Consider the following 20,401-nt stretch of genomic DNA (forward strand, 5'->3'; position numbering starts at 1 on the left):
ATCAGGCATGTGATCAGCTAAAACAGCATAGAGGACCGTTTCAATAGAGGACCAATGTTACTCATGTACTTTTATCTTGTTTTTATATTTTTCTACTTTGTATGAGCCTTTCTTCCCTCCTTCCCTTCCCAAATCAAAGCTTGACCTGTACTTTAAAGGAAAGTAATAAAGACTGTGACCTTCCTGATGGCGCTCATGTATGTGGCGGCGCGCCTCTTGTTCTCCATCACGCTGTGGGCCTGCAGCGGGTTCAGGACGCCTCCTCGCGGACCGTAACCAGGACACGACGCCAGGAAATCCAGGCTGTTGCTGAAGAAGGTGGCCATCTGTGTGAGAGACCGTTCGGCAGGCATCAGACAGTGAACCGGAGGACAGAGAGGCGTCAGAAGCAAGAGAGCGGTGTGTGTTGTGAAGCATGAGAGCGGTGTGTGTTGTGAAGCATGAGAGCGGTGTGTGTTGTGAAGCATGAGAGCGGTGTGTGTTGTGAAGCATGAGAGCGGTGTGTGTTGTGAAGCAAGAGAGCGGTGTGTGTTGTGAAGCATGAGAGCGGTGTGTGTTGTGAAGCAAGAGAGCGGTGTGTGTTGTGAAGCATGAGAGCGGTGTGTGTTGTGAAGCATGAGAGCGGTGTGTGTTGTGAAGCAAGAGAGCGGTGTGTGTTGTGAAGCAAGAGAGCGGTGTGTGTTGTGAAGCATGAGAGCGGTGTGTGTTGTGAAGCAAGAGAGCGGTGTGTGTTGTGAAGCATGAGAGCGGTGTGTGTTGTGAAGCATGAGAGCGGTGTGTGTTGTGAAGCATGAGAGCGGTGTGTGTTGTGAAGCAAGAGAGCGGTGTGTGTTGTGAAGCAAGAGAGCGGTGTGTGTTGTGAAGCAAGAGAGCGGTGTGTGTTGTGAAGCATGAGAGCGGTGTGTGTTGTGAAGCATGAGAGCGGTGTGTGTTGTGAAGCAAGAGAGCGGTGTGTGTTGTGAAGCAAGAGAGCGGTGTGTGTTGTGAAGCATGAGAGCGGTGTGTGTTGTGAAGCAAGAGAGCGGTGTGTGTTGTGAAGCATGAGAGCGGTGTGTGTTGTGAAGCATGAGAGCGGTGTGTGTTGTGAAGCATGAGAGCGGTGTGTGTTGTGAAGCAAGAGAGCGGTGTGTGTTGTGAAGCATGAGAGCGGTGTGTGTTGTGAAGCAAGAGAGCGGTGTGTGTTGTGAAGCATGAGAGCGGTGTGTGTTGTGAAGCATGAGAGCGGTGTGTGTTGTGAAGCATGAGAGCGGTGTGTGTTGTGAAGCATGAGAGCGGTGTGTGTTGTGAAGCAAGAGAGCGGTGTGTGTTGTGAAGCATGAGAGCGGTGTGTGTTGTGAAGCATGAGAGCGGTGTGTGTTGTGAAGCAAGAGAGCGGTGTGTGTTGTGAAGCAAGAGAGCGGTGTGTGTTGTGAAGCATGAGAGCGGTGTGTGTTGTGAAGCAAGAGAGCGGTGTGTGTTGTGAAGCATGAGAGCGGTGTGTGTTGTGAAGCAAGAGAGCGGTGTGTGTTGTGAAGCATGAGAGCGGTGTGTGTTGTGAAGCAAGAGAGCGGTGTGTGTTGTGAAGCAAGAGAGCGGTGTGTGTTGTGAAGCAAGAGAGCGGTGTGTGTTGTGAAGCATGAGAGCGGTGTGTGTTGTGAAGCATGAGGGTGGTGTGTGTTGTGAAGCATGAGAGCGGTGTGTGTTGTGAAGCATGAGAGCGGTGTGTGTTGTGAAGCATGAGAGCGGTGTGTGTTGTGAAGCATGAGAGCGGTGTGTGTTGTGAAGCATGAGAGCGGTGTGTGTTGTGAAGCAAGAGAGCGGTGTGTGTTGTGAAGCATGAGGGTGGTGTGTGTTGTGAAGCATGAGAGCGGTGTGTGTTGTGAAGCATGAGAGCGGTGTGTGTTGTGAAGCAAGAGAGCGGTGTGTGTTGTGAAGCATGAGAGCGGTGTGTGTTGTGAAGCAAGAGAGCGGTGTGTGTTGTGAAACATGAGAGCGGTGTGTGTTGTGAAGCATGAGAGCGGTGTGTGTTGTGAAGCATGAGAGCGGTGTGTGTTGTGAAGCAAGAGAGCGGTGTGTGTTGTGAAGCAAGAGAGCGGTGTGTGTTGTGAAGCATGAGAGCGGTGTGTGTTGTGAAGCATGAGAGCGGTGTGTGTTGTGAAGCATGAGAGCGGTGTGTGTTGTGAAGCATGAGAGCGGTGTGTGTTGTGAAGCAAGAGAGCGGTGTGTGTTGTGAAGCATGAGAGCGGTGTGTGTTGTGAAGCATGAGAGCGGTGTGTGTTGTGAAGCAAGAGAGCGGTGTGTGTTGTGAAGCATGAGAGCGGTGTGTGTTGTGAAGCATGAGAGCGGTGTGTGTTGTGAAGCATGAGAGCGGTGTGTGTTGTGAAGCATGAGAGCGGTGTGTGTTGTGAAGCAAGAGAGCGGTGTGTGTTGTGAAGCAAGAGAGCGGTGTGTGTTGTGAAGCATGAGAGTGGTGTGTGTTGTGAAGCATGAGAGCGGTGTGTGTTGTGAAGCAAGAGAGCGGTGTGTGTTGTGAAGCATGAGAGTGGTGTGTGTTGTGAAGCAAGAGAGCGGTGTGTGTTGTGAAGCATGAGAGTGGTGTGTGTTGTGAAGCAAGAGAGCGGTGTGTGTTGTGAAGCAAGAGAGTGGTGTGTGTTGTGAAGCATGAGAGCGGTGTGTGTTGTGAAGCAAGAGAGCGGTGTGTGTTGTGAAGCATGAGAGTGGTGTGTGTTGTGAAGCAAGAGAGCGGTGTGTGTTGTGAAGCAAGAGAGCGGTGTGTGTTGTGAAGCAAGAGAGCGGTGTGTGTTGTGTATGGGATGAAATTAGTCTCAAATTGATTAATAAATGCATTAGCAAAATCCAGAATTTCATGTATTTGCAGCATTTTGTACAAATAAAGATAGTTGTAAGTACAAAACCTCGATTTTGTATTAATGTAGGTCAGAATTTGTGCACGCAACAAGAGAGATGTGCATTTTTGGATCAGGTGACACGCAGGCCAGGCAAGACAAGGCAAGTTTATTTATATAGCGCATTTCATACACAATGGTAATTCAAAGTGCTTAACATAGAAGGAATTATAATAATCAAAAGAAATAATATTAATTAAAACAGTTTAGAATAAAAAAGGAAATAAAATAGTGCAAGCAGTCGGACGAACAGTGGTACAGTGCTCATCCAGTAAATGCACAGCTAAACAGATGTGTTTTGAGTCTGGATTTGAATGTGACTACTGTAGGAGCACATCTGATCTCTTCTGGAACAGTTCCAGTATAGTAGCTAAAAGCAGACTCGCCAAGCTTAAAGTGAACCCTTGGTATTTCTAGCTGATGTGATCCTAATGATCTGAGTGATCTGTTGGGTTTATATTCACTGAGCATATCTGCAATGTATTGAGGTCCTAGGCCATTGAGTGATTTATATACCAGTAATAATACTTTAAAATCAATCCTATATGTAACTGGCAGCCAGTGTAAAGAGCTGAGGACTGGTGTGATGTGTTCATATGTTCTGGTTCTGCTCAGCGTTCTGTATGAGCTGCAACTGTCTTATGGTGTTTTTGGGAAGGCCAGTGAGGTGTCCATTACAATAATCCACCCAGCTGGTGATGAAAGCATGCACACGTTTCTCTAAGTCTTGACTGGAAACAAAGCATCTAATTCTTGCAATATTTTTCAGGTGATAATATGCTGATTTAGTTATTGCTTTGACATGACTACTGAAACTAAGGTCTGACTCTAGAGACACACCAAGATTCCTGAATTGATGTTTAGTTGTTTGACCCCTAGACTGAAGGTATGCGTTCACCTTGAGAACTTCATCTTTGTTTCCAAACACAATGACTTCAGTTTTGTCTTTGTTTAACTGAAGAAAGTTTTGGCACATCCAATTGTTTACTTCATCAATGCATTGGCAAAGGGAGTCAATGGGGCTGTAATCGTTAGGCGATAGGGATAAGTAGAGCTGTGTGTCGTCTGCATAGCTGTGGTAAGAGATTTGGTTCTTTCTCATTATTTGGCTCATTGGTAGCATGTACAGGTTGAACAGGGATCTCCCAGTCACATGACCCCTAGCCGCATGTCAGCCATTTTGACGGAATACATCCGTCAGCTACTCAGTGGCAATGGATCTATTATTAGGGGCAAAGAGTATAGAAGTTGTTCCTCTATACTCTTTGTTAGAGGTGGGCCACCCCTAATAATAGATCCATTGCCGTGGGTAATATATATTATTAGTATATTATTATACTAATAATATAATTACATAAAAACGTTTTGACATTGGGCGACAGTGTGTTAGGCAAATGCATTTACCAGTAACGTTACTGACTCTGAAGCTAACTGAGCAGTTCCACGGCTCTCTTCTCTACTCGTTACTACTACTTTAATACTGTTTCTAGCTAATGTTGGTAGGGTTTTTTCACTGCTACAAAAAAAAAATGTAGAAAAATGTAGTCAACCCATACACCGTTAGAACCGTGAAAAAATGCACAATAGTTCTATCATAAAGGGCGACAGCTAAACGTTTGATTAAAAAATGATTTTCTGTTTAAAGCAACAACAAAAAATTATATATACATATAAGAGAGAAGTGAGGCATTTACCACTTCTAGGAGATCTGCTTCTAAACAGTTAAACACACTTTTGAAAAAAGATGTGGGAAGTGTATTGTGGCGAACAGAACGAGGCCGAGGGACGTGAGAGAGCGGCGCGAGGCCGGTGGTGCGAGTGTTAATGAACGACAGCTGTGAGCACACCGGTCTCGCATCTCTCACGGAGGAGCGGAAGCATAAAGGAGGAGCGACGACGTTGATGATCGAGAGAAGAACAGGCCTGTGTTTTATTTGCAGGGCTCGACATTAACGCTTGTCCGCTTGTCCGGGACAAGTGGATTTTTTGAAGGGACAAATAAAAGAGAATTTTACTTGCCCGACCGGACAAGTAGCCTGATTAGAACATCAATAACAAAAATAAACAAATAACTAGGGAATCACTAAACCGAGAGAATGATTCTGATTTTATTACATTTATTGTAAGTTGCGATCGATTGTGGATAATGTATTACCATAGACTGTAAAAAAAACTGACCGTAAGGTTGCGCTGTTGACGCTCGCGCAGCCTCTCGAGGAGAAATCTACACAAATGAGCGCAGCACACACACACACACTCAGTTAACAACATACTGCCTATAAAAAATCTAAATGTGGAGTTGTTATATTTTTAACATATGTTAAGCAACCTCAATTATTTTTCCTGAATACCATCACGATTGAAAATGTGACATTGATTTACTAAAACAGTTCAATAAACAGTTAAAATTAAGTCACTTACATTTTAGATGCAATATTGCCTGTTTTTGTTCTGTTTCAGCAGCGAAAATAGTTCCAAACAAAAATCACAGCAGAACCACGGCGCATCTCACAGGAGCACTCAACCTGTTTTCATTACTGAATGATTCAGCATTTTGAACGAATCGGTTGAGTCAAAGATTCCATGACCCATTCATAAACATGTCTCATTCTTGAATGAATCAGCCGTTTGAACGAATCGTTTGATTGAAATAATCAATGACTCACTCATTAAGACGGCCGCCACCTAATGGCGGTTTAGTGTTATGTTTAAAAGTAGTATCATTCTTTCCAACGTTTCTTATTTGTAAATCAATTTCATAACATTATTTTATGCAGTTTTAATTTTTCAGTGTAAATGATTTAATTTGATCAGCCCTACCTAGGGTAACAGCCCTATAATGTCTTATTATTCTAAATAATTGAATGTATTGATCAAATTTAGGAATTTAAAATGAAAGATGAAGCATACATTTAATACGATTGGGGAAGGAGATGCCCTTTAAAGGTGCAGATATTACAATATGCCGATTTAAATATCAAAGATGATTGAACACTGATGAGAATATTGCTTCAGAATAAATTAACACACACTAAAAAAAAAAAAAAATCCGGACAAGCAACTTTTTTACTCGGACAAGTGAATGCAAGTTGAAAGGCATTTGGTTGTGGATAGTAAAACATATCTGCAACATTTATGAAGTTCATGGATAATTGTGAATGCATTTATTAATCAATTTGAGACTAAATTCATCCCATAGTTGTGAAGCACGAGAGCGCTGTGTGTGCAGAGCGGTGTGTGTTGTGAAGCGTGAGAGCGGTGTGTGTGTGTGTTGTGACCTTCCCACAGCTGCTGGTGAGGGCCGCCAGAGACGCCAGCAGACACTCGTTGGTGGTGCGCAGCTTCTGTGTGGCGGTGGGCAGCTCCTGCTCCAGGGAAACCTTCTGACTGTAGTGTGTGGACAGCTCTGAGGAGACAGCAGATTTACACACCGAGACTCTTATAAAGTGCTCTGATCTCACCTGAACACACACCTGTGGTGACGTCGTGCAGGCTGTGTAAGCTCGCACTCATCTGGGTGAACACGGCGTTAGCACTGCTCTGACACATGGCATCTGAGCGAACACCTGCGGCAGAGAACATCACTGACCACTCAAATACGGGCACAAAATGCACTCAACACGCACACGACACACACACGACACGCACTCGACACGCACTCAACACGCACTCAACACGCACACGACACGCACTCAACACGGACACGGACACGACACGCACACGACACAGACACGACACGCACTCAACACGGACACGGACACGGACACGACACGACACGACACGACACGGACACGCACTCAACACGACACGGACACGGACACGACACGACACGACACGACACGGACACGCACTCAACACGACACGGACACGCACTCAACACGGACACGGACACGGACACGACACGACACGACACGACACGGACACGCACTCAACACGACACGGACACGACACGCACTCAACACGGACACGGACACGACACTCACTCAACACGGACACGGACACGCACTCAACACGGACACGGACACGACACGCACTCGAGACGGACACGACACGCACTCAACACGGACACGACACGCACTCAACACGGACACGGACACGACACGCACTCGACACGGACATGACACGCACTCAACACGACACGGACACGACACGCACTCAACACGGACACGACACGCACACGACACAGACACGACACGCACTCAACACGGACACGACACGCACACGACACAGACACGACACGCACTCAACACGGACACTGACACGACACGACACGACACGACACGGACACGCACTCGACACGGACACGACACGCACTCAACACGACACGGACACGACACGCACTCAACACGGACACGACACGCACACGACACGCACACGACACAGACACGACACGCACACGACACAGACACGACACGCACTCAACACGGACACTGACATGACACGACACGGACACGCACTCAACACGACACGGACACGACACGCACTCAACACGGACACGACACGCACTCAACACGGACACGACACGCACTCGACACGGACACGACACGCACTCGACACGCACTCGACACGGACCTGACACGCACTCAACACGACACGGACACGACACGCACTCAACACGGACACGGACACGTCACGCACTCGACACGGACACGACACGGACACGACACGCACTCAACACGACACGGACACGACACGCACTCAACACGCACTCGACACGGACACGACACGCACTCAACACGGACACGACACGCACTCAACACGACACGGACACGACACGCACTCAACACGGACACGGACACGACGCGCACTCAACACGGACACGACACGCACACGACACAGACACGACACGCACTCAACACGGACACGACACGCACACGACACAGACACGACACGCACTCAACACGGACACTGACACGACACGACACGACACGCACTCAACACGGACACGACACGCACACGACACAGACACGACACGCACTCAACACGGACACTGACACGACACGCACTCAACACGACACGGACACGACACGCACTCAACACGGACACGACACGCACACGACACAGACACGACACGCACTCAACACGGACACGACACGCACACGACACAGACACGACACGCACTCAACACGGACACTGACACGACACGACACGACACGACACGGACACGCACTCGACACGGACACGACACGCACTCAACACGACACGGACACGACACGCACTCAACACGGACACGACACGGACACGACACGGACACGACACGCACACGACACAGACACGACACGCACTCAACACGGACACTGACATGACACGACACGGACACGCACTCAACACGACACGGACACGACACGCACTCAACACGGACACGACACGCACTCAACACGGACACGACACGCACTCGACACGGACACGACACGCACTCGACACGCACTCGACACGGACCTGACACGCACTCAACACGACACGGACACGACACGCACTCAACACGGACACGGACACGTCACGCACTCGACACGGACACGACACGGACACGACACGCACTCAACACGACACGGACACGACACGCACTCAACACGCACTCGACACGGACACGACACGCACTCAACACGGACACGACACGCACTCAACACGACACGGACACGACACGCACTCAACACGGACACGGACACGACGCGCACTCGACACAGACACGCACTCAACACGGACACGACACGGACACGACACGCACTCAACACGACACGGACACGACACGCACTCAACACGCACTCGACACGGACACGACACGCACTCGACACGCACTCAACACGGACACGACGCACTCAACACGACACGGACACGACACGCACTCAACACGGACACGGACACGACGCGCACTCAACACGGACACGCACTCAACACGGACACGACACGGACACGACACGCACTCAACACGACACGGACACGACACGCACTCAACACGCACTCGACACGGACACGACACGCACTCAACACGCACTCGACACGGACACGACACGCACTCAACACGCACTCGACACGGACACGACACGCACTCGACACGCACTCAACGCACTCAACACGGACACGACGCACTCAACACGACACGGACACGACACGCACTCAACACGGACACGGACACGACACGCACTCAACACGGACACGACACGCACTCAACACGGACACGACACGACACGCACTCAACACGGACACGACACGCACTCAACACGGACACGACCTCAACACGGACACGACACGGACACGACACGCACTCAACACGACACGACACGGACACGACACGCACTCAACACGACACGGACACGACACGCACTCAACACGACACGGACACGACACGCACTCAACACGACACGGACACGACACGCACTCAACACGACACAACACGTCACGCACTCAACACGGACACGACACGGACACGACACGCACTCAACACGACACGGACACGACACGCACTCAACACGCACTCGACACGGACATGACACGCACTCAACACGGACACGCACTCAACACGCACTCGACACGGACACGACACGCACTCAACACGACTCGGACACGACACGCACTCAACACGCACTCGACACGGACACGACACGCCCTCAACACGGACACGACACGGACACGACACGACACGGACACGACACGGACACGACACGCACTCAACACGACACGACACGCACTCAACACGACACGGACACGACACGCACTCAACACAACACGGACACGACACGCACTCAACACGACACGATACGGACACGACACGCACTCAACACGGACACGACACGCACTCAACACGACACGGACACGACACGCACTCAACACGCACTCGACACGGACACGACACGCACTCAACACGGACACGCACTCAACACGCACTCGACACGGACACGACCTCAACACGACACGGACACGACACGCACTCAACACGGACACGGACACGACACGCACTCGACACGGACACGACACGCACTCAACACGGACACGACACGACACGCACTCAACACGACACGCACTCAACACGCACTCGACACGGACACGACACGCACTCAACACGGACACGACACGCACTCGACACGGACACGACACGCACTCAACACGGACACGACACGACACGCACTCAACACGACACGCACTCAACACGCACTCGACACGGACACGACACGCACTCAACACGCACTCGAAACGGACACGAAACGCACTCGACACGCACTCAACACGCACTCGACACAGACACGACGACACGGACACGACACGCACTCGACACGACACGCACTCGACACGGACACGACCTCAACACGGACACGACACGACACGACACGCACTCAACACGGACACGGACACGACACTCACTCAACACGGACACGGACACGACACGCACTCAACACGGACACGGACACGACACGCACTCAACACGGACACGGACACGACACGCACTCAACACGTACACGGACACGACACGCACTCGACACGGACACAACACGCACTCAACACGGACACGGACACGACACGCACTCAACACGGACACGACACGCACTCGACACGGACACGACACGCACTCAACACGGACACGACACGCACTCGACACGGACACGACACGGACACGACACGCACTCAACACGGACACGCACTCGACACGCACACGACACGGAACACGCACACAACACGCACGCACACGGCACGGACCAACACGCACACACACGGCACAGGGGCGTCGCGTGACGCAATACTCACTGGGCACGGCTAGCAGAGCGACGTAAGACTTGAGTTTGTGGAAGACGGCGGTCAGCTTCGTCATGTCGTTCTGTAGCTGCTGGTTCCTGGCCGTCAGCGCTGCCGTGCAGAGAGAAGCGTCGCACTCCTCCTCCAGACTGCACACACACACACACACACACACACGTGTCTAGTTCACTATCAATGTGGGAACTCTCCATAGACGTAATGGTGTGTATACTGTACAGCTGACGCTCTCGGCACACATCAGGTTCATTGACACCAACACTAGAGCTCATGACCCCTGTGACCCCTGACCTCTTGAGCTGGTACGGCAGGATCTTCTGCAGGAAGCTGCTGTAGGCGGAGAAAGATCTGGAGAAGTCCTGCAGTTTGGCCAGAGTTTCCTACAGATGTAACACACAACATGTGGATGATGACATCAGAGGCGCATGCGTAAGGCGATGACAGTGATGGCGTCCTCTGTGATGCTCTGGTGTAACTGTGTGTGTGTGTGTGTGTGTGTGTGTGTGTGTGTGTGTGTGTGTGTGTGTGTGTTGTGTGTCTCTCTCACCAGGACAGTGATGGCGTCCTCTGTGATGCTCTGGTGTAACTGTGTGTGTGTGTGTCTCTCACCAGGACAGTGAAGGTGTCCTCTGTGATGCTCTGGTGTAGCTGTGTGTGTGTGTGTGTGTGTGTGTGTGTGTGTGTGTGTCTCATCAGGACAGTGATGGCGTCCTCTGTGATGCTCTGGTGTAACTATGTGTGTGTGTGTGTGTGTGTGTGTGTGTGTGTCTCACCAGGACAGTGATGGCGTCCTCTGTGATGCTCTGGTGTAACTGTGTGTGTGTGTGTGTGTGTGTGTGTGTGTCTCATCAGGACAGTGATGGCGTCCTCTGTGATGCTCTGGTGTAACTATGTGTGTGTGTGTGTGTGTGTGTGTGTGTGTGTGTGTGTGTGTGTGTGTGTGTGTGTGTGTGTGTGTGTGTGTGTGTGTGTCTCACCAGGACAGTGATGGCGTCCTCTGTGATGCTCTGGTGTATCTGCAGTAGATCTTCCTCTAGTGGACGCAGATACGCCGCGTTCTCGTGCAGATACTGGGAGAACTGGAGGAGCAGCAACACAACACAGGCCGGAGAACTTCAATCCGTGAGCTTCATTCATTCAATCAACACCACAATTTGCATAAAATGAGAACAGATTGAGAATGTTTTTTTCTGTCATGCTGTGGATAGACACATGAAGTTTATGAATGTGTTTGGTTGATTATTAACAGAGCAGAGGAGGTGTGTGTGTTCGTACTGTGGCATCATGGGAGGGTGTGTGTGTGTGTGTTCGTACTGTGGCTTAATGGGAGGGCTTGTTGTAGAGGGCAGATACATTGCCCTCAGATGACTGGAGCAAGATGGCCACCTGTTAAGAACTCCATAACCCAGGCTGCCTGAGAGTAAAGACCGACAGCAGACTCTAATAGTGTGTGTGAGAAACTGTGGATGGTGTGTGTGGCTGAGGAAAGGATATGTACCTCTGTGAAACAAAGAAGATTAAGCTGTTTTGGGCTGAAGAAATTTAAGTTGTAAACCTTCTGTTTGATTATTAATGTGATTATGTGTGTGTGTGTGTGTGTGTGTTCGTACCCTCTGGCTGACGAGTGTATTAACGCAGCAGGTGTGTGTGTGTGTGTGTGTGTGTGTATGTGTGTGTGTGTTCGTACCCTCTGGTTGACGGGTGTATTAACGCAGCAGGTGTGTGTGTGTGTGTGTGTGGTTGTGTGTGTGTGTGTGTGTGTGTGTGTGTGTGTGTGTGTGTGTGTGTGTGTGTGTTCGTACCCTCTGGTTGACATGTGTATTAACGCAGCAGGTGTGTGTGTGTTTGTGTTCGTACCCTCTGGCTGACGGGCGTATTAACTCAGCAGGTGTGTGTGTGTGTGTGTGTGTGTGTGTGTGTGTGTGTGTGTGTGTGTGTGTGTGTGTGTGTGTGTGTTCGTACCCTCTGGCTGACGGGTGTATTAACGCAGCAGGTGTGTGTGTGTGTGTGTGTTCGTAACCTCTGGCTGACGGGTGTATTAACGCAGCAGGTGTGTGTGTGTGTGTGTGTTCGTACCCTGTGGCTGACGGGTATATTAACGCAGCAGGTGTGTGTGTGTGTGTGTGTTCGTACCCTCTGGTTGACGGGAGAGACTGCCTCGATGGACGAGTCGAGTGGGTAGATGTGGACTCTCTGCTCGGTGTAGGAGTGGAAGTTCAGCAGCGCCGACACCAGATTCTGCAGGAAGCCCAGAGCCTGAGCCGCCACATCACGAGCCTTCAGCTGCACACAGGAACAGGAAGTCAGTGCTGCTCTATCAGTCACCTGACACCTGATGACACCACACACGCTCACCTGATGCCGTCTGTTGTGCAGAGGGACGTTCAGACTGTTGTAGTCACTCGACTCTGAGGAAAACACAAGATTCAATCATTACACACATGAAGGAAAAGCTCAAATCTACTTTGTGTGTGTGTGTGTGTGTGTGTTCACGTGTGTGTGTTACTCACGGGTGTCATTAAAGGGCACTTTCTCCAGGATCAAACTGCTGCTGTGCTTTAACTGACTGCTCACTTCACTCTGATACTTCCTCAGCTGCTGCTGACTGACACACACACACACACACACACTAAATACATCGACTATCAACACCTTCCAATGGATGAAATCAAAGTTAACGATAAAGCAGTCTGTGTCACACTGTATGTGTGTCGGGTGAGTAGTCACTGACACGCTCATATAAACATCCGTCTCTGCCACACTAAACACTATAAAACACTTTATCCACACAATACTGCACAAGAGGCTTTTATGGGCAACATACAAAACATGGAATAACTCATTTTCAGAAATAGGCATCACACAGTGATTACAACCACAATATTTAGTCAGTCTGAGTAAACAGAAGCTGTGACCGACTTCAGATTGAGACGTGTGTGAGGATGAACAGATTTTAACGAATAACTGGAATAACTTACACAGATGAACAGAGTGATGTTATGCTGACTTCTAGGTTTGGATTAGTTAGGTGTGGGTGAATGTGCATTTGGAAATCTGACGAATAAATCGATTATAATAGACTAATCAGAATCAGTCAGTGTGAAACAGGCGTACTGAAGGATCACAGATAACATTAATGCGATCCGATCGAATGTGCATATTTACCACTCTTCAGTTCTGACCCGACAGTCCTTGGCTTCTCTTTCCAGGGTCTGAGCCGTCACCTGACACGAAATCATCATTAAACAAGCATCTCTTCGTACACGCACACATCAGCATCTCCTCGTACACACATACACCAGCATCATCACACATGAAGAACAGTAGGGATGTGCATGTTCAGCACTCGAGTATTATCAGACATATTATAAACATGTCATGTGCTCCATGCGGCATTGAGCGCCGCTACACAACACAGTGAGCGCAGCTACAGCATCACAGATACATGCCTTTCTAAACATGTTGTGCCATTGACACCCATAAGTGTGAAGCAGTGAGTGTGTTGTCATGACCTCGAGTACTCATGCCCGCCCCTAATAATCGTATCTGACATCGAGTACTCATGCCAGTCCCTAATAATCGTGTCTGACCTCGAGTACTCATGCCCGTCCCTAATAATCGTATCTGACGTTGAGTACTCATGCCCGTCCCTAATAATCGCGTCTGACCTCGAGTACGCATGCCCGTCCCTAATTATCGTGTGTCTGACCTCGAGTACTCATGCTCGTCCCTAATAATCGTGTGTCTGATGTCGAGTACTCATGTCCGTCCCTAATAATCGTGTCTGACCTCGAGTACTCATGCCCGTCTCTAATAATCGTGTGGCTGACCTCGAGTACTCATGCCCGTCTCTAATAATCATGTGTCTGACCTCGAGTACTCATGCCCGTCCCTAATAATCGAGGGTCTGACCTCGAGTACTCATGCCCGTCTCTAATAATCATGTCTGACCTCGAGTACTCATGCCCGTCCCTAATAATCGTATCTGACGTCAAGTACTCATGCCCGTCCCTAATAACCGTGTGTCTGACCTCGAGTACTCATGCCCGTCCCTAATAATCGTATCTGACGTCAAGTACTCATGCCCGTCTCTAATAATCATGTGTCTGACCTCGAGTACTCATGCCCGTCCCTAATAATCGAGGGTCTGACCTCGAGTACTCATGCCCGTCCCTAATAATCATGTCTGACCTCGAGTACTCATGCCCGTCCCTAATAATCGTATCTGACGTCAAGTACTCATGTCTGTCCCTAATAACCGTGTGTCTGACCTCGAGTACTCATGTCCATCCCTAATAATCGTGTCTGACCTCGAGTACTCATGCCCGTCTTTAATAATCGTGTGTCTGACCTAGAGTACTCATGCCCGTCTCTAATAATCGTCTGTCTGACCTCGAGTACTCTTGCCCATCCCTAATAATCGTGTGTCTGACCTCGAGTACTCATGCCCGTCTCTAATAATCGTCTGTCTGACCTCGAGTACTCATGCCCGTCCCTAATAATCGTGTGTCTGACCTCGAGTACTCATGCCCGTCCCTAATAATCGTGTGTCTGACCTCGAGTACTCATGCCCGTCCCTAATAATCGTGTGTCTGACCTCGAGTACTCATGCCCGTACCTAATAACCATGTCTGACCTCGAGTACTCATGCCCGTCCCTAATAATCGAGGGTCTGACCTCGAGTACTCATGCCCGTCTCTAATAATCGTGTCTGACCTCGAGTACTCATGCCCGTCCCCAATAATCGTATCTGACGTCGAGTACTCATGCCCGTCCCCAATAATCGTATCTGACATGCCCGTCCCTAATAATCGTGTCTGACCTCGAGTACTCATGCCCGTCCTTAATAATCGTATCTGACGTCGAGTACTCATGCCCGTCCCTAATAATCGTGTCTGACCTCGAGTACTCATGCTCGTCCCTAATAATCGTGTGTCTGACGTTGAGTACTCATGCCCGTCTCTAATAATCGTGTGTCTGACCTCGAGTACTCATGTCCGTCCCTAATAACCGTGTGTCTGACCTTGAGTACTCTTGCCCATCCCTAATAATCGTGTCTGACCTAGAGTACTCATGCCCGTCTCTAATAATGGTGTGTCTGACCTAGAGTACTCATGCCCATCCCTAATAATCGTGTGTCTGACCTCGAGTACTCATGCCCGTCCCTAATAATCGTGTCTGACTTCGAGTACTCATGCCCGTCCCTAATAATCGTGTGTCTGACCTCGAGTACTCATGCCCGTCCCTAATAATCGAGGGTCTGACCTCGAGTACTCATGCCCGTCCCTAATAATCACGTCTGACCTCGAGTACTCATGCCCGTCCCTAATAATCATATCTGACGTCGAGTACTCATGTCCGTCCCTAATAACCGTGTGTCTGACCTCGAGTACTCATGCCCGTCCCTAATAATCGTGTGTCTGACCTCGAGTACTCATGCCCGTCCCTAATAATCGTGTGTCTGACCTCGAGTACTCATGCCCGTCCCTAATCGAGGGTCTGACCTCGAGTACTCATGCCCGTCTCTAATAATCGTATCTGACGTAGAGTACTCATGCCCGTCCCTAATAACCGTGTGTCTGACCTCGAGTACTCATGCCCGTCCCCAATAATCGTGTCTTACCACGAGTACTCATGCCCTTCCCTAATAATCGAGGGTCTGACCTCGAGTACTCATGTCCGTCCCTAATAACCGTGTGTCTGACCTCGAGTACTCATGCCCATCCCTAATAATCGTTTCTTACCTCGAGTACTCATGCCCGTCTCTAATAATCGTGTGTCTGACCTCGAGTACTCATGCCCATCCCTAATAATCGTGTCTGACTTCGAGTACTCATAACCGTCCCTAATAATCGTGTGTCTGACCTCGAGTACTCATGCCCGTCCCTAATAATAGTGTCTGACGTCGAGTACTCATGCCCGTCCCTAATAATCGTGTGGCTGACCTCGAGTACTCATGCTCGTCCCTAATAATCGTGTGTCTGACGTTGAGTACTCATGCCCGTCTCTAATAATCGTGTGTCTGACCTCGAGTACTCATGTCCGTCCCTAATAACCGTGTGTCTGACCTTGAGTACTCTTGCCCATCCCTAATAATCGTGTCTGACCTAGAGTACTCATGCCCGTCTCTAATAATGGTGTGTCTGACCTAGAGTACTCATGCCCATCCCTAATAATCGTGTGTCTGACCTCGAGTACTCATGCCCGTCCCTAATAATCGTGTCTGACTTCGAGTACTCATGCCCGTCCCTAATAATCGTGTGTCTGACCTCGAGTACTCATGCCCGTCCCTAATAATCGAGGGTCTGACCTCGAGTACTCATGCCCGTCCCTAATAATCACGTCTGACCTCGAGTACTCATGCCCGTCCCTAATAATCATATCTGACGTCGAGTACTCATGTCCGTCCCTAATAACCGTGTGTCTGACCTCGAGTACTCATGCCCGTCCCTAATAATCGTGTGTCTGACCTCGAGTACTCATGCCCGTCCCTAATAATCGTGTGTCTGACCTCGAGTACTCATGCCCGTCCCTAATAATCATGTCTGACCTCGAGTACTCATGCCCGTCCCTAATCGAGGGTCTGACCTCGAGTACTCATGCCCGTCTCTAATAATCGTATCTGACGTAGAGTACTCATGCCCGTCCCTAATAACCGTGTGTCTGACCTCGAGTACTCATGCCCGTCCCCAATAATCGTGTCTTACCACGAGTACTCATGCCCTTCCCTAATAATCGAGGGTCTGACCTCGAGTACTCATGTCCGTCCCTAATAACCGTGTGTCTGACCTCGAGTACTCATGCCCATCCCTAATAATCGTTTCTTACCTCGAGTACTCATGCCCGTCTCTAATAATCGTGTGTCTGACCTCGAGTACTCATGCCCATCCCTAATAATCGTGTCTGACTTCGAGTACTCATACCCGTCCCTAATAATCGTGTGTCTGACCTCGAGTACTCATGCCCGTCCCTAATAATAGTGTCTGACGTCGAGTACTCATGCCCGTCCCTAATAATCGTGTGGCTGACCTCGAGTACTCATGCCCGTCTCTAATAATCGTGTGTCTGACCTCGAGTACTCATGCCCGTCCCTAATAATCGTGTGTCTGACCTCGAGTACTCATGCCCGTCCCTAATAATCGTGTCTCTGACCTCGAGTACTCATGCCCGTCCCTAATAATAGTGTCTGACCTCGAGTACTCATGCCCATCCCTAATAATTGTCTGACTTCGAGTACTCATGCCCGTCCCTAATAATCGTGTGGCTGACCTTGAGTCCTCATGCACGTACCTAATAATCGTGTGGCTGACCTCGAGTACTCATGCACGTCCCTAATAATCGTGTGTCTGACCTCGAGTACTCATGCACGTCCCTAATAATCGCGTCTGACGTGGAGTACTCATGCCGTCACAAATAATCGTGTCTCTGACCTCGAATACTCATGCCCGTCCCTAATAATCGTGTGTCTGACCTCGAGTACTCATGCCCGTCCATAATAATCGCGTCTGACGTCGAGTTCTCATGCCCGTCCCTAATAATCGTGTCTCTGACCTCGATTACTCATGCCCGTCCGTAATAATCGCGTCTGAAGTCGAGTTCTCCTGCCCGTCCCTAATAATCGTGTCTCTGACCTCGAGTCCTCATGCGCGCCCCTAATAATAGTGTCTGACGTCGAGTACTCATGCCCGTCCCTAATAATCGCGTGGCTGACCTTGAGTACTCATGCCCGTCTCTAATAATCGTGTGTCTGACCTCGAGAACTTATGCCCATCCCTAATAATCGTGTCTGACCTCGAGTACTCATGCCCGTCATAATAATCGTGTGTCTGACCTCGAGTACTCATGCCCATCCCTAATAATCGTGTCTGACTTCAAGTACTCATGCCCGTCCCTAATAATAGTGTGGCTGACCTTGAGTACTCATGCACGTACCTAATAATCGTGTGTCTGACCTTGAGTACTCATGCCCGTCCCTAATAATCGTGTGCCTGACCTTGAGTACTCATGCACGTCCCTAATAATCGTGTGTCTGACCTCGAGTACTCATGCACGTCCCTAATAATCATGTGTCTGACCTCGAGTACTCATGCCCGTCTCTAATAATCGTGTGGCTGACCTCGAGTACTCATGCCCGTCTCTAATAATCGTGTGTCTGACCTCGAGTACTCATCCCCGTCCCTAATAATCGTGTGTCTGACCTCGAGTACTCATGCCCGTCTCTAATAATCGTGTGACTGACCTCGAGTACTCATGCCCGTCTCTAATAATCGTGTGTCTGACCTCGAGTACTCATCCCCGTCCCTAATAATCGTGTGTCTGACCTCGAGTACTCATGCCCATCCCTAATAATCGTGTCTGACCTCGAGTACTCATGCCCGTCCCTAATAATCGTGTGTCTGACCTCGAGTACTCATGCCCGTCCCTAATAATCGTGTGTCTGACCTCGAGTACTCATGCCCGTCCCTAATAATCACGCCTGACCTCGAGTACTCATGCCCGTCCCTAATAATCGAGGGTCTGACCTCGAGTACTCATGCCCGTCCCTAATAATCGCGTCTGACCTCGAGTACTCATGCCTGTCCCTAATAATCGAGGGTCTGACCTCGAGTACTCATGCCCGTCCCTAATAATCGCGTCGGACCTCGAGTACTCATGCCTGTCCCTAATAATCGAGAGTCTGACCTCGAGTACTCATGCTCGTCCCTAATAATCGCGTCCGACCTCGAGTACTCATGCCCTTCCCTAATAATCGTGTGTCTGACCTCGAGAAGTCATCCCCGTCCCTAATAATCGTGTCTGACTTCGAGTACTCATGCCCATCCCTAATAATCGCGTCTGACCTCGAGTACTCATGCCCGTCCCTAATGATCGTGTGTCTGACCTCGAGTACTCAGGTCCGTCCCTAATAATGGCGTCTGATGTCGAGTACTCATGCCCGTCCCTAAAAATCGTGTCTCTGACCTCGAGTACTCATGCCCGTCCCTAATAATAGTGTCTGACGTCGAGTACTCATGCCCGTCCCTAATAATCGTGTGGCTGACCTCGAGTACTCATGCCCGTCTCTAATAATCGTGTGTCTGACCTCGAGTACTCATGCCCGTCCCTAATAATCGTGTGTCTGACCTCGAGTACTCATGCCCGTCCCTAATAATCGTGTCTCTGACCTCGAGTACTCATGCCCGTCCCTAATAATAGTGTCTGACCTCGAGTACTCATGCCCATCCCTAATAATTGTCTGACTTCGAGTACTCATGCCCGTCCCTAATAATCGTGTGGCTGACCTTGAGTCCTCATGCACGTACCTAATAATCGTGTGGCTGACCTCGAGTACTCATGCACGTCCCTAATAATCGTGTGTCTGACCTCGAGTACTCATGCACGTCCCTAATAATCGCGTCTGACGTGGAGTACTCATGCCGTCACAAATAATCGTGTCTCTGACCTCGAATACTCATGCACGTCCCTAATAATCGTGTGTCTGACCTCGAGTACTCATGCCCGTCCATAATAATCGCGTCTGACGTCGAGTTCTCATGCCCGTCCCTAATAATCGTGTCTCTGACCTCGATTACTCATGCCCGTCCGTAATAATCGCGTCTGAAGTTGAGTTCTCATGCCCGTCCCTAATAATCGTGTCTCTGACCTCGAGTCCTCATGCGCGCCCCTAATAATAGTGTCTGACGTCGAGTACTCATGCCCGTCCCTAATAATCGCGTGGCTGACCTTGAGTACTCATGCCCGTCTCTAATAATCGTGTGTCTGACCTCGAGAAC

At 49.9% G+C, this 20,401-nt stretch overlaps 1 protein-coding gene across 1 annotated transcript in view; it reads right to left on the reverse strand.

The window, feature by feature from the left end:
• The window catches only part of ppp1r21 (protein phosphatase 1, regulatory subunit 21), a 54,744-nt gene that overhangs the window by 20,052 nt on the left and 14,291 nt on the right, over positions 1 to 20,401 (reverse strand). Inside the window, exons 6-15 of the mRNA XM_077237564.1 lie at positions 13,794 to 13,852; positions 13,139 to 13,233; positions 12,984 to 13,036; positions 12,762 to 12,911; positions 11,606 to 11,707; positions 10,920 to 11,008; positions 10,623 to 10,759; positions 6,359 to 6,451; positions 6,164 to 6,291; positions 180 to 326 (exon numbers count right to left, since the gene is read on the reverse strand). Of these exons, the coding sequence (XP_077093679.1) occupies positions 180 to 326; positions 6,164 to 6,291; positions 6,359 to 6,451; positions 10,623 to 10,759; positions 10,920 to 11,008; positions 11,606 to 11,707; positions 12,762 to 12,911; positions 12,984 to 13,036; positions 13,139 to 13,233; positions 13,794 to 13,852 (1,053 nt within the window). The remainder of the gene's footprint in view (positions 1 to 179; positions 327 to 6,163; positions 6,292 to 6,358; positions 6,452 to 10,622; positions 10,760 to 10,919; positions 11,009 to 11,605; positions 11,708 to 12,761; positions 12,912 to 12,983; positions 13,037 to 13,138; positions 13,234 to 13,793; positions 13,853 to 20,401) is intronic.

Source organism: Siphateles boraxobius, unplaced genomic scaffold, assembly GCF_051911475.1.
Source record: "Siphateles boraxobius isolate OS27281-9 unplaced genomic scaffold, OSU_SipBor_1 204, whole genome shotgun sequence".
NCBI lineage: Eukaryota > Metazoa > Chordata > Actinopteri > Cypriniformes > Leuciscidae > Siphateles > Siphateles boraxobius.